General features: G+C 41.4%; 1 protein-coding gene across 1 annotated transcript; it reads right to left on the bottom strand.

Annotated features, from left to right (window-relative positions):
- Positions 1–439: 439 nt before the first annotated feature.
- On the bottom strand, positions 440–983 carry LOC123437379 (histone H4). Its single transcript, XM_045115705.1, has one exon. It carries the CDS (start codon positions 890–892, stop codon positions 581–583), a length of 312 nt encoding a protein of 103 aa, XP_044971640.1. The 5' UTR covers positions 893–983; the 3' UTR covers positions 440–580.
- Positions 984–15916: the final 14933 nt, after the last annotated feature.

Genomic DNA, 15916 nt, shown 5'->3' on the forward strand with positions numbered 1-15916 from the left:
TGGTTCATGACAAAGCACGCACATATTTTCTTTAAAAAGATGACAATTTTTGCTTCTCTCTTTTCACCTGAATTCCCCTCAGGTCCAGGGTCTTCTTGAGCTCGTCCAGCATGCTCGTCCGGCTGATGTCGATGCTGCCGACAGCTGCGGAGACAAACTATCGAACCTCTCGTTGATACAAGCCAACTGAAGCAATCTGCTTCAGTCGAAAAAGAAAACCGAACAAGTTTTTTTTTTAAACTACTCCCATAGAGTTCAGCATTCAGCTGGCGATACTATCAACAGCGATCCATCGACTGTTTTGAACTCTGGATTCACCAAACAAACCCAATACTGTATTGCCATTAGCCGGAAGACGAGATAATGATATTAGAAGAAGGGGATTCTAATCTACGTTTATGGAGTCCAGAATATATATACTACTACGATTCAAATCGAATGCAAGATGAATATCCATATTATAGAATCTGGAACTCGTTACAAGCACCAGCACGCAGCTGCACACACATGACCAGCACACCAGAGAACGACGACCCGCCTGACCACAACTACACCCGAAGCACCTGCACCACGCGAGGGCTTAGCCTCCGAAGCCGTAGAGGGTGCGGCCCTGGCGCTTGAGCGCGTAGACGACGTCCATGGCGGTGACGGTCTTGCGGCGGGCGTGCTCCGTGTAGGTGACGGCGTCGCGGATGACGTTCTCGAGGAAGATCTTGAGCACGCCGCGGGTCTCCTCGTAGATGAGCCCGGAGATGCGCTTCACGCCGCCCCGCCGAGCCAGCCGCCGGATCGCCGGCTTCGTGATCCCCTGGATGTTGTCTCGCAGCACCTTCCTGTGCCGCTTCGCGCCGCCCTTTCCCAGGCCCTTGCCTCCCTTGCCGCGGCCCGACATGGCTGGCGACGCTCGCTGGATGGCTCTGCTGCTCCGAGGGTGAGATTGGAGGGGATTGGGGAATTGATGTGTGATGCGGTGGGTGTTGAGCGGTGGGGGGTCTTTATACCGGAGAGAGGCTTGGGGACGGATCCGTGGGATGCTGGGTTACGAACGTCTGATTCGTGGAGAGGGCTAGGCGAGGATCGGTGACGTGGCTGGGAGAAACGGCGGGAGGAGATCGATCCGTGTGCGGATGGTGGTTGCGAAGCGTTGGATTAGGAACGGAGGAGGTGCGGATCGGTGACGTGGCAGGGGATGATTGTGGAGCTGCAGTCACCCAAGGTCCAGCTTTTTTGTGTGTTTTTCTTTTGAGAAACTACCCCAAGGGCCAGCTGATACACGGAAGAGAAGGCCGCGACCAGAACGCACGGGTCGGCTAGCAGGTATGGGCCGGCACATTAACGTATTTTCTCTCTTTTGTTTTGCGAAAAACATTAACGTGTTTCCTCGCTCGGTCGGATTATCATTCTTCCAGTACAATGGTTGCACAGGTCTGATTTTGTTGCTCCTTTTCCGTTTTGTTTTATGTTTTTTTTTACTTTGGTTCCTTTTGTCGATGGTTTTTCTGATTTTATTTTGTAAATTTAGTTTGCTCTTGTGTTTTTTTTTGCGAAAGACTTTGCTTTTGTGTTTTACTAGTTTTCTTCCATTTTTCATTCTTTCTTGTTATACTTTGGTTTTCTTTGATTTCTCTTCTTTTTATTTTTATTTATTTCTTTTTGTCGATTCTTATCAGCTTTTTTTTTCTGTTCAGAACATTTTAAATTTTTTTCTGTACCCATCATCACTATTCATAAGCATCAGAAACATATTTTATATACACATAGAATATTTTAATATTAATGATCAACATTATTTTATCTTTTTTTAAGTCTGTTTTTTCTACACATTCTACATTTTAGTTATATAACTAATACAATTTTATTATACATATTTAATACTACTAAAACATGGTAAAAAAACTTAAATTTTTATAAATTTATTAGAATAATTCAAATACAAGATTTAAAAATTATTATTACATTGTTCAGTATTTTTATATACACTTTCAAATGCTTCGTTAACATTTTTCATTTCTAATTTAAATTTATTTTGATACATGGTCAACATTTTTGTACACATTTAAAAAATCAAATGCTTGATTAACATTTTCATGTATAGTACTACCGTCTTTTAAATACTTGATTATCATTTTTTAAATAATAATCAACTTTTTTTCTTCCACTTTGTATATAAAATTTGTATAAATGTGAAACTTTTTCTCTATACACATTTAACCTTTTTCAAATGCTTGGTTAACATTTTTTCCATTTATTTATGTAAATTACTTTTGTAATATATTTACTTAAAATGTTTGAATGTATAAACAAAAATTAATAAAAATGTGGCCTCCCAAACGTCGGGGCGGCTCATCTCGCACCTCCCTTTAGAGGAGGCTTTCCTCGGCATCGCTGAAAGCGAGCTATATAATGCTCGTAAGGATTTTCAATAGGGACCCATGCTCTAACATTTAATTTGAATATGACTAATCGGCGGGGGCCCTTCCCGGGAGCAGCTCATGCGTGCCCCAGCACGCCATGTGGCATGTCTTAGTGTCGCCACTTATTATGTTGGATGCATCTGACGGGGGCTTGTTTTTTTCATTTTCAACTATTTGACTTTTGCTTGATCATTCTTAGGTTTGCTATTAAACTAATTACGCGAAGTACAGTTGTGCTTCTATAAAAAAGGAAAGCACACTATACGCTTCCACGTTAAGCATAACTATTGCTTAACTACACTTCAAGAAAAGTAAAAACACGGTTGCACTTCCTCAAAAATGGTAGAAACACAATCCCTAAAAAGAGAAAAGCACAATGAGTGCTTCCAAAAAAAAGAGTGAAGCAGCCATGCTTCGAGCTCTCAGTTTTGTCTTACTTTTTTTGCTTTTTCAGGTTACTAGCTTTTTATGTTTTTTTCTGGTTACAGTTTTTACTCGGTTTTCCCATAAATATGTTCGTCGAAATAGGGGTGGCCACAAGCCACTCTCTCAGTGGCGTTGTGGTTAATATGGCCGCGGATGAAGTTGTGCAACGGAAAGCCCACTGTGAGCGAAGAACTGCTCATGCACGGCGCACTCGTCCCGATCAACGTTGTGGCAACCTGTTGGGGAACGTAGTAATAATTCAAAATATTCCTACGTGTCACCAAGATCAATCTAGGATATGCTAGCAATGAGAGCAAGAGCATCTTCATACCGTTGAAGATCGTTAAGCGGAAACGTTACTATGAACACGGTTGATGGAGTCGTACTCGCGGCGATCCGATCAAAGCACCGAACGAACGGCGCCTCCGTGTTCAACACACGTACAGCCCAGGGACGTCTCCTCCTTCTTGATCCAGCAAGGGTAGCACGACGGCATGGTGGCGGTGGAGCTTGTGGTTCTCCGACAGGGCTTCGCCAAGCGCCGCGGACGAGGAAAAGAGGAGGGGTAGGGATGCGCCAAGGGAAGGGTTCGGGTGTGTGTGCATCCCTCTCAACCCTCCTCTATTTATAGGAGGAAGGGGAGAGGGGGTTGGCCACCCTAGGAAACCCTAGGAGAGGGCGGCGGCGGCCAAAGGGTTGGCTTGCCTCCCAAGTTGGAGGCAGGCACCCCACGCCCTAGGGTTTCAACCCTAGGCGCCTTGGGCCCCTTTGGTGGCTCACACCAGCCCACCAAGGAGCTGGTTCCCTCCCACTATTGATCCATGTGGCCCTCCGTGACAGGTTGCCTCTCCCGTTGGACCCCCCGGAACCCTTCAGGCAGTCCCGTTACAATACCGATAAAACCCAAAACCTTTCCGGTGACCGAAACTGGACTTCCCATATATAAATCTTCATCTCCGGACTATTTAGGAACTCCTCGTGACATCCAGGATCTCATCTGGGACTCCGAACAACTTTCGGTAACCACATATACAATTCCCATTACAACTCTAGTGCCACCGAACCTTAAGTGTGTAGACTCTACGGGTTCGGGAACCATGCAGACATGACCGAGAGACCACTCCGACCAATAACCAATGGCGGGATCTAGATACCCATATTGGCTCCTACATGTTCCATGATGACCTCATCGGATGAACCACGATGTCGGGGATTCACTTAATCCCGTATACAATTCCCTTTGTCTATCGGTATGATACTTGCCCGAGATTCGATCCTCGGTATCCCTATACTTTGTTCAATCTCGTTACTGGCAAGTCTCTTTACTCGTTCTGTAACACATGATCCCATGGATAACCACTTAGTCACATTGATCTCATTACGATGATGTATTACCGAGTGGGCCCAGAGATACCTCTCCGTCACACGGAGTGACAAATCCCAGTCTTGATTCGTACCAACCCAACAAACTCTTTTGGAGATACCTGTAGTGCACTTTCATAGTCATCCAGTTACGTTGTGACGTTTGATACATCCAAAGCATTCATACGGTATCCTGGAGTTGCACAATCTCATGGTCTAAGTAAATGATACTTGACATTAGAAAAGCTCTAGCAAACGAACTACACGATCTTGTGCTATGCTTAGGATTGGGTCTTGTCCATCACACCATTCTCCTAATGATGTGATCCCGTTAACAACGACATCCAATGTCCATGGTCAGGAAACCATGATCATCTATTGATCAACAAGCTAGTCAACTAGAGGCTCACTAGGGACATGGCGTGGTCTGTTTATTCGCACATGTATTACGGTTTCCGGTTAATACAATTATAGCATGAACAATAGACAATTATCATGAACAAGGAAATATAATAATAACCATTTTATTATTGCCCCTAGGGCATATTTCCAACACAACCTTCACCGCAACAACCATGCGACAACAATGACTTCTCGACTACGAGGGCCTCCATAGGGTGGTCGCCGGGGGTGGAGGGAACCATTTCACGAGCGTCTCGCTCGGCTCCTTCTTCTCCTTGACACAAGTGTTGTCCTTCTTATTGTTGTGTTTGTTGACGGTGATGGCATGGGGCCTGCTCCAGCCACGACTTCATGCGCGGTCTATCTCGCCTTTTGCCATCACTTAAAGAGCTTGAGAAGAGGTGGAAGAAAGAGGGCTCGGGTAGCAAGAGGCGCGCGACAATGCCGTCATGGATAGCAAAAAAGGCAAAGCGGGTCTGCGTGAGAGGTGGGAAATGGGAAAACCCTTCCCTTCCCCCACTAGTGTAGATTTGGCTAGCCACAACTTATGTTGGTGGCGCGCCAATTCGAAGCGGCGCGAGCACTATTATATTCATGACGACATTGGTCAAATAGCGTCGATGTTGGAAAGTTCTTATGTCGGCTTAGTACAAATAGTGCTGGCATAGATACAAATTGGAACGCCACCAAAGTATGGGCCCTGCTGTGCTGGCTAGTCGAACGATATTGCTGGTGTTCCCTACCTCGCACGCACAACTACATAACGTAGTGGTGACGTTCACTGTTCGTGAACGTCGGCACTAAGTTTTGCCTATATGAGTGTTGGTAGCTCCTTTGTTTCTCAAATACATTCACTTCTAATTCTGCACAAAAAATTTCTCCCTAACAAGCTCCTCCTAGTTATGGACCCACGTCGACGGAGCGTGTCTAAATTTGGGACCTCGTCGCCTTGGTTGCCTCATTTGCTTCTTCTTTATAATGTCTTTCATGAAATGATGGTCCGGACAATTGTGCTCAATTGTTGGATGAAGAATTTATGAATATGCTTACTGTGAATTCCTTGAATGACGAGCATGATAGTAATATTGTTAGTATGAATTCTCTAAATATCCATGATGCTAATAACGATTGCACTAGTCATGATAAAAATATTTCCTATAAGCATGTCAACTTTTGTGGAGTGAATAAAATTTGTAAAGACATGTCATATAGGGATGTTAGATTCTGTAATGATCATAAACACGATCAAACCAATTGGTGGCTTAAAGTAATGGATGAATTTGCGGCAAGATTATGATCCATTCATTCCATTACTTGTGAACTTTGCAATAGGGTTGGTCATCTTAATTTCCAATGCATGTATTTTTATGATCAAACCGTTTCCAAGTATTGTGATAATGTGATCTCCGGTGATCTCTACAATGAACTTTGTTTATTTTTGAAGTGTGAAGAATTGTCACATAAAATGATTGGTTTGATATATTCCTTATCACTAATGATAATGAAACTAATCTACGAGAAATATATATGTTTTACGTAATAAATTACAAGGAGAATACTTATATTGCCAACTATAGAAATATGGGAAAACAACATAATATAAAATGAATACTAATGAAAGGGTAAAGGTCTCTCAGTACCCTCCTATTGTTTCTCCTATTGAGCCAAGTTGCAAGGAGGAGCTTCCCATCTCTTCAATAAGAAGCCTAGATAAATTACTGAAACCCACACACAAGGTGGTGATGAAGAAGAAAATAAAGGAAGGTAAAGGTAAATGTAAAATTTATCCTTATCAAATGATGTTGCTCCTATAATTGTTGAGAATGAATCTAAACGTAGTATGGACGATAACACACTTGATGATTATTTTGTTATGTCTACTACTTGTTGTGATGAGGATGATTCGAAAGATAATGATACTCCTTATAATATTGAAAAAAAAATTGGTACCAACTTGGAAAATTATGATGATAATAATTGTTACACTATTAGTGCTATTCATGCCAGTGATGATTATGCTAATGATATGCAAACCCATAAGATTGGGGATGCTATGCTTGATGAGAATGACATATTTGAGAATATATTTGATGCAATTAATGTGTGTCCCAAGCTTGGTAATGCTATGCATAATGAAGACGGTTTTTCACCCCCTGCTTTGAATGATCAAATTTGTTATGACAAATGCATGCCTCCTATTTATGATGATTGCATTTTTTATGGAAGTGGGCTTGGAAGAGTGTCAATTTTAGATGATTAGTATCCCACTATTTTGAAGGGTGTTGAATCTTATTATAATGATAAAAGTGGATTTCAAGAGGTCATGACCTTATTTAGTAATGATTCCAATTTACTACTTATGATGATTATTGTGATGATACTTATGTTATGAAAAGTAGTGATGATTATTGTGATAAAATTTGTCACAACTATGAATAATACCCTTTTTCTGGACATTATTATTTTAATGTGGAAGCAATTTATAACATTCAAGTCTCATATGATACTCCTACCATTATGTATGAGAAGTTTGCTTATGGGCGTAGTGATAAAAATTATATGCTTGTGCATCATGAAAATAATGATTTATGTGATATTTATATTGTTTAATTATTTCATGATGCTACTAGAAATTATTATGATCGAGGAACATATGCTTCTAGGAATTGCAATAATATCAATTGTCCTGTTTATGTGTTAAATGTTTTGAAGATATGCTTGTTTTGTCTTCCTATGCTAGTTGATTCTTGCTCCCCTAAATTGTTTGATCACAAAATCCATATGCATATGAATTGGGTTAGACTTAAATATTATTTTCACGTGATTCATGATCCTTTCTTGCATGTTTTAATTATTATCTTCTTATGTGAGCATAATTGAAATCATCATGCCTACCTTCTTGGTGTCGTCCTCTTTCTCGTAGTTCTTCTCCACCGTCGTGATCGCGGCAGCGCTTGGCGATGCCCTAGTGAGATCACACCACCACTGCCGCCGCTACGCCGTCGTGCTGCCGGAGAACTCAGCTACCACTTCACCCGCACTGGCTGGATCGAGGTGATGAAGGCATCATCGAGCTGCACGTGTGTTGAACGCGGAGGTGACGTCCGTTCAACACTTGATCGGGACGTCCGTGATTGGATCACACGACATATCATGATTGGATCACGAAGACGTACGACTACATCAACCGCACTTCTCAACACTTCTGCTTGGTGATCTACAAGGGTATGTAGATGCATTTCCCCACTCGTAGTTGTTGATCTTCATAGATTGATCTTGGTGAGCGTAGAAAAAAATTGTTTCCCATACAACGTTTCCCAACAATAGGCACGGAGATTTGAGAAGTTACAGAGTGAGAGTGGATCTTAGTCCACACCGACACTGCGATCCAGTACAAGTGCAGCTAGCTAAACACACAACAAGAAGATGTGGAGCCAGGATTGTGCCGCACGCAGGAGGGTCTCACCAAACGTCAGCGTAATAGCATAATTTTCTTTGCAATATGTAGAACATGTAAAAAAAGATAATCTAGAGCATACAAGAACGGAATAATTTGTATGGAATAGGATGCTTACATTTATTTTCATGTGTAGTTAGCTTTGAGAAAAATTGTCATATTGTTGCAGTCGACATTTGTGAAGCCTTAATCATTGCCTAAGATATTTGTTTTACCATTTTGTAATCAAGTCAGAATTATTTGAAATATACTACATTCTTTCGTGGCCTTTTATCATTATGTCTACATTTCAATTGACATGAAGTTTTGCAGTTGCATATGATCTTGAATATATCGTGCAAACTTTCAGAAAAAAATTCAAGAAAATTAGCGCAGAGTTTTAGAACAAAATTCATCTAACAATTCAAAAACTATGAGTGAAAACCAGTTGAAGGATCAACAGTTCTAGTCTAAAAAGAGAACAAGAGTTTCACAATTGGACGTCGAGTACCCACTATATGACTACATCACGTATACATGTACCAACTAGATTATCTTCTCCTTGTATGAACTACTTTGCCACGAATCAGGTCTTGGGACAACTTATCAAATATTACAAAAATACTACTCCCTCCGTTCCTAAATATAAGTCATTTTAGATATTACACTAGAAGACTACATATAGATGTATATAAACATATTTTTGAGTGTAGATTCACTTATTTTGTTTCGTATATAGTCATTTAGTAAAATCTCTAAAAAGACTTGTATTTAAGAACGGAGGGAGTAAATAACTAATTAATTCATGTGGCGCGGCAGCCGACGCGCACTACCGGCTTGTCATACATAAAGTGAATTGAAATGCTTGTATACGTGATCTATTCAGCGTAGGTCCCAGCATAACTCTTTGAAGTATTTCCCATAAAATGGGATCATTTTATCAAATTTTCCTTTTAGCAAGTGTTGTGCTTCGTGGTTAAATCGCGAATTACAAATAGATGAAAAAGCTTTATTGATATCTCTAGTGATAATCCACATTGATGTACTGAAACAAAGGACCCACAACAATGACATGGCACCTTAAGTAATTGACCTATTTCCTCGGCAGAGTTTCACGAAACCTTCCTCTTTATCTTCAATTAATTACATATGAAAGTGACTTGTACACTTTACTATAACGAGTAATGCTACATATACAAAGGTTTACATATAGATTTTACTTACAAACTGACGTGGGAGATTATGATTGATAATAGAGGGATGAGGGGCCCCATCCCCACCTAAAATCAGGGAGGCAAGAGTTAATTAGTTTGGAAGGTTAATTAAACATTTGTGACTCTTTGTAGGTTTAGCATTATTGTTACTATGACCATCCCTCCTCGGTTGCATATGAGACCCACTATCAAGAATAGTATCCATGACTCGTTGTACCCCGGGATGAAGCCAGAAAATAGAGATAGGGGGCAAGAACTAAAAACATCAAAAATCTTTGGATACATAGTCACATAACTTAGTAAATATTGGAAGATGTAAATAGTCAATGTATGCCTGTTGCTCCACAATAAGAATAATAATTACATATCTATTAATTTGAAGCTGGATTTACGAGCACCAGTATCAAATATCTCAATAATATCGTCGGAACTAAACTTGGCAGCTATTTCCTTCTCAATGTAGACTATAGTGCAATGACGAAGAAAATCATCTCCCAATTTACTTCAAAGATGTGTCTTGACAAGTTTCATTGCGGCAAAGGCTCGCTCTGCTGTTGCAGTTGACACCGGAAGAGTTATTACTAATCGTAACAACCTCTCAACCATAGGATAATCAGAAGACTTGCCAGTTTTAATTATTCCTTTTGTCATATCAGCAAGTGATTTGCAATTTTTGATCTCTGGATGGTTAAATGTATCAAGCTGAAAATGTGGTAATTCACACTCCAACCGATCTCTCCCTTGAAGCGGCAACCAAAGCCAATTGAAGTTGATGAGCTAGACAATGGATATAATAAGCATAAGGACACTCTTGGAGAATTAGAGCCTTTAGCCCATTCCATTCCCCTCTCATATTGCTTGCTCCATCGTACCCTTGGCCTCTAATATCTTGCACATTCAACCCATTATTAACTAGGACAACAATGATTTTATTCTTGAGAGTCAAAGCACAAGTGTCACTAACATGAACAAGATCAAGGAAACGATCCCTTATCAACTCTTTTATGTTCACAAACCGAAGAACTACCGCCATCTGCTATTTTTTAGACTCATCCCGACATTCATCAACTAGTATTGCAAACTTGCTATTACCCATTTCTTCTTTAATTGAGGTTTGCACTTTTTCGTGAAATTATGCTAGCAATTTCCTTCTGAATAGTTGAGGACGTGTACTTTGCATTTTTTGGAGCATCTGTACAACTTCTTGTACATCCTTATTATAAGAGGCCAAAAGCTTAATCATTTCCTTGAAATTACCTTGATTCTTGGAATTCTCAGATTCATCGTTCCCTCTAAATGGACATGCTTGGAACATTAACCACCTGATGCAATCAATAGAGAATAATTATTAGATATAATGCATCAAGAAAATTGTGTCAAATTAAATATTTGTTGCTTACCTCATGGCATCAATAGAAGTCTTAAGCTTCAGTCTTGCATCAAGAACCATTTGCTTAGTTTGCTTTTTCATCACTTTGCCAATATGAGTTGGATTATTTTTCAGATTTTCGTAACACCGAACTGCAAAGTTATGAGCCGAGCTGGGAGTAGTGCCCATATGTTTGATAAAAGCACATTCTTTTCCATTGTTAACCTTCTTCCAGTTATCAAATCCTTTGACAGTGAATGTGTCCGAACCACACTTCCCAAACTGGCTTCTTCGAAAAGAGAAAACAAGGCCAGCAATAGGCACATTTTGTATCAGTCGAATATTCCAACCACCAAAAATTTATGTACCAATCTTTTTGGAATCGCCGACGAATATCACTTCTTCCATTATATTCATAATTTTCCAATTCGGGCTCATAGGCCCCCACACATATATAAAAACGCCTAGCATCATCTTGCTTTTCTGGAGGGAGTTGCCAAATTTGAGGGCGTCTCCCTGGGCCTCGATCATATTTTGTGGTTATAACTGTAGCTTCTTGTGTAACTTATGGAACTGGAACATCTTGAGCATCACCTTCAGCATGACTAGGGTTGTTCTCTTCGCTAGGTTGCACATCATTTGTATTAGCACCATCACCATGTTCACATGACTGAGAGCTTGAACCAATTGGCTTGAAAAAAGTATGGATTGATTGAGCTCTCTTCCTCTTCATGTCTACATAACACAATTGAACAATAAAAAAAATTCCAATTAGTTTTTGATGTCTATATGCTTACAATTACGTTCCAAGACAGAAATTAATCAAATGCTGGTGCTGCAAAATAACTAACCTTTATTTCTTGTTTGGTCGCTCATCACTCATCAGTGTGGCCGGCCGGCCGGAACACAATTGCTATTCAGAAGCAATTTCCTTCTGAACACGTCGGGCCGTCGGGGTCTCACTGGAACGGTTGATGGATCCCTTGTGCCTTGTCCCTTCTCAATGGAACGGATGGATCCCTGTCAATGGAACGACTGGAACGGATGGATTAGAATGGCCCGGCCGGAGGCAGCGAGATTAGTTAGAGGCGGCCGGCGGCAACGAGCACCTGATGTTGGGGAACGTCGCAAGGGAAACAAAAATTTTCCTACGCGCACGAAGACCTATCATGGTGATGTCCATCTACGAGAGGGGATGAGTGATCTACGTACCCTTGTAGACCGTACAGCAGAAGCGTTAGAGAACGTGGTTGATGTAGTGGAACGTCCTCACGTCCCTCGATCCGCCCCGCGAACAATCCCGCGATCAGTCCCACGATCTAGTACCGAACGGACGGCACCTCCGCGTTCAGCACACGTACAACTCGACGATGATCTCGGCCTTCTTGATCCAGCAAGAGAGACGGAGAGGTAGAAGAGTTCTCCGGCAGCGTGACGGCGCTCCGGAGGTTGGTGATGATCTTGTCTCAGCAGGGCTCCGCCCGAGCTCCGCAGAAACGCGATCTAGAGGAAAAACTATGAAGGTATGTGGTCGGGCAGCCGTGAGAAAGTCGTCTCAAATCAGCCCTAATACCTTAGTATATATAGGAGGGAGGGGGAGGGAAGAGGCAGCCTCAAACCCTCAAGGTTTGGCCGAAATTGGAGGTGGAGGAGTCCTACTCCAATCCTACTTGGAGTAGGATTCCACCTTCCCACTTGGAAACTCTTTCCACCTTGTGTTTTTTCCTTCTCAAACCTTATGGGCCTTAGTGGGAACTTATTCCAGCCCACTAGGGGCTGGTTTATCTCTTCCCATAGCCCATGAGACCCCTTGGGGCGTGACACCCCTCCCGATGGTCCCCGGCACCCCTCCCGGCACTCCCGATACACTACCGATGAGCCCGAAACTTTTCCGGTAATGCACGAAAACCTTCCGGTAACCAAATGGGGTCATCCTATATATCAATCTTCGTTTCCGGACCATTCCGGAAACCCTCGTGACGTCCGCGATCTCATCCGGGACTCCGAACAACATTCGGTAACCAACCATATAACTCAAATACGCATAAAACAACGTCGAACCTTAAGTGTGCAGACCCTGCGGGTTCGAGAACTATGTAGACATGACCCGAGAGACTCCTCGGTCAATATCCAATAGCGGGACCTGGATGCCCATATTGGATCCTACATATTCTACGAAGATCTTATCGTTTGAACCTCAGTGCCAAGGATTCATATAATCCCGTATGTCATTCCCTTTGTCCTTCGGTATGTCACTTGCCCGAGATTCGATCGTTAGTATCCGCATACCTATTTCAATCTCGTTTACCGGCAAGTCTCTTTACTCGTTCCGTAATACAAGATCCCGTAACTTACACTAAGTTACATTGCTTGCAAGGCTTGTGTGTGATGTTGTATTACCGAGTGGGCCCCGAGATACCTCTCCGTCACACGGAGTGACAAATCCCAGTCTTGATCCATACTAACTCAACCAACACCTTCGGAGATACCTGTAGAGCATCTTTATAGTCACCCAGTTACGTTGCGACGTTTGATACACACAAAGCATTCCTCCGGTGTTAGTGAGTTATATGATCTCATGGTCATAGGAATAAATACTTGGCACGCAGAAAACAGTAGCAACAAAATGACACGATCAACATGCTACGTCTATTAGTTTGGGTCTAGTCCATCACATGATTCTCCTAATGATGTGATCCCGTTATCAAGTGACAACACTTGCCTATGGCCAGGAAACCTTGACCATCTTTGATCAACGAGCTAGTCAACTAGAGGCTTACTAGGGACAGTGTTTTGTCTATGTATCCACACAAGTATTGTGTTTCCAATCAATACAATTATAGCATGGATAATAAACGATTATCATGAACAAAGAAATATAATAATAACTAATTTATTATTGCCTCTAGGGCATATTTCCAACAGTCTCCCACTTGCACTAGAGTCAATAATCTAGTTCACATCACCATGTGATTCCAACGAATCCAACACCCATATAGTTATGGGGTCTGATCATGTCTTGCTTGTGAGAGAGGTTTTAGTCAACGGTTCTGAAACTTTCAGATCCGTGCGTTCTTTACAAATCTTTATGTCATCTTATAGATGCTGCTACTACGTGCTATTCGGAAATGCTCCAAATATCCACTCTACTATATGAATCCGTTTCACTACTCATAGTTATTCAGATTAGTGTCAAAGCTTGCATCGACGTTACCCTTTACGACGAACTCTTTAACCACCTCCATAATCGAGAAAAATTCCTTAGTCCATTTGTTACTAAGGATAAATTTTGACCGCTGCTAGTGATTCAAACATGGATCAATCTATGTACCTCTCAACATACTTTGAGTCAAGGCACACTTCAGGTGCGGTACACAGCATGGCATACTTTAGATTCTACGGCTAAGGCATAGAAGACGACCTTCATCTATTCTCTTTATTCTGCCGTGGTCGGGTTTTGAGTCTTACTCAAATTCACACCTCACAACGCAACCAAGAACTCCTTCTTTGCTGGTCTATTTTGAACTCTTTCAAAAACTTGTCAAGGCATGTATCTTGTTGAAACTTCTATTAAGCGCTTTCGATCTATCTCCATAGATCTTTGATGCTCAACCTTCAAGTAGCATAATCCAGGTACTCCTTTGAAAACTTCTTTCAAACAACCTTGTATGCTTTACAGAAATTCTACATTACTTCTGATCCACAATATGTCAACCACATATACCTATCAGAAATTCTATAGTGCTCCCACTCACTTCTTTGGAAATACAAGTTTCTCATAAACCTTGTACACACCCAAAATCTTTGATCATCTCATCAAAGTGCTTATTCCAACTCCGAGATGCTTGCACCAGTCCATTGAAGGATCACTGGAGCTTGCATACTTGCTAGTATATTTAGGATCGACAAAACCTTCTGGTTGTATCACATACAATGTTTGCTCAAGGAAACCGTCGAGGAAACAATGTTTTGACATCCTACGTGCAATATTTCATAAATAATGCAGCAACTACTAACATAATTCTAACAGACTTTCAGCATCGCTACGAGTGAGAAAGTCTCATCATAGTCAACTGTTTGATCTTGTCGGAAACATCTTTGCGACAAGTCGAGCTTTTCTTAATAGTGACTTATCACTATCATCGTCTGTCTTCCTTTTAAAGATCCATCTTTACTCAATAGTCCTATGACCATCAAGTAGTTCTTCCAAAGTCTACACTTTGGTTTCATACATGGATCCTCTCTCGGATTTCATGGCTTCCAGCCATTTGTCGGAACCCGGGCCCACCATCGCTTTCTCCATAACTCGTAGGTTCACTGTTGCTCAACAACATGACCTCCAAGACAGGGTTACCGTACTACTCTGCAGCAGTACGCGACCTTGTCGACCTACGAGGTTTTGTAGTAACTTGATTCGAAGCTCAATGATCATCATCATCAGCTTCCACTTCAATTGGTGTAGGCGCCACATGAACAACTTCCTGCGCCCTGCTACACACTGGTTGAAGTGATGGTTCAATGACCTCATCAAGTTCTACTACCCTCCCACTCAATTCTTTCAAGAGAAACCTTTCCTCGAGAAAGGATCCGTTTCTAGAAACAAACACTTTGCTTTCGGATCTGAGATAGGAGATGTACCCAACTATTTTGGATATCCTATGAAGATGCATTTATCCGCTTTGGGTTCGAGCTTATCAGAATGAAACTTTTTCACATAAGTGTCGAAACCCCAAACTTTCAAGAAACGACAGTTTAGATTTCTCTAAACCTCAGTCTATACTGTGTCATCTTCAACGGAAATACGCGGTGCCCTATTTAAAGTGAGTGCGGTTGTCTCTAATGCATAACCCATAAACGATAGTGGTAATTCGATAAGAGACACCATAGTATGTATTATACCAAATAGTGCGTGGCTATGATGTTCAGACACATCATCACACTATGATGTTCCAGGTGGCATGAACTGCGAAATAACTTCCACATTGTCTTAACTGCGTACCAAAACTCGTAACTCAGATATTCATTTCTTTGATCATATCGTAGACAGTTTATCCTCTTGTTACGACGAACTTCACTCTGAAACAGAATTGAACTTTTCAATATTTCAGACCTGTGATTCATTAAGTAAATACTCTAGTATCTACTCAAATCGTCAGTGAAGTAAGAACATAATGATATCCACTGCGTGCCTCAGCACCCATTGGACTGCATACATCAAAATGTATCACTTCCAACAAGTTACTATCTTATTTCATCTCAATGAAAACAAGGCCTTGCTCATGTGGTATGATTT

Source organism: Hordeum vulgare, chromosome 1H (assembly GCF_904849725.1).
Source record: "Hordeum vulgare subsp. vulgare chromosome 1H, MorexV3_pseudomolecules_assembly, whole genome shotgun sequence".
Lineage (NCBI taxonomy): Eukaryota > Viridiplantae > Streptophyta > Magnoliopsida > Poales > Poaceae > Hordeum > Hordeum vulgare.

Bases quoted from the DNA above. Each gene is read 5' to 3' on its own strand.
- LOC123437379 (XM_045115705.1), bottom strand. From the start codon at position 892: ATGTCGGGCCGCGGCAAGGGAGGCAAGGGCCTGGGAAAGGGCGGCGCG.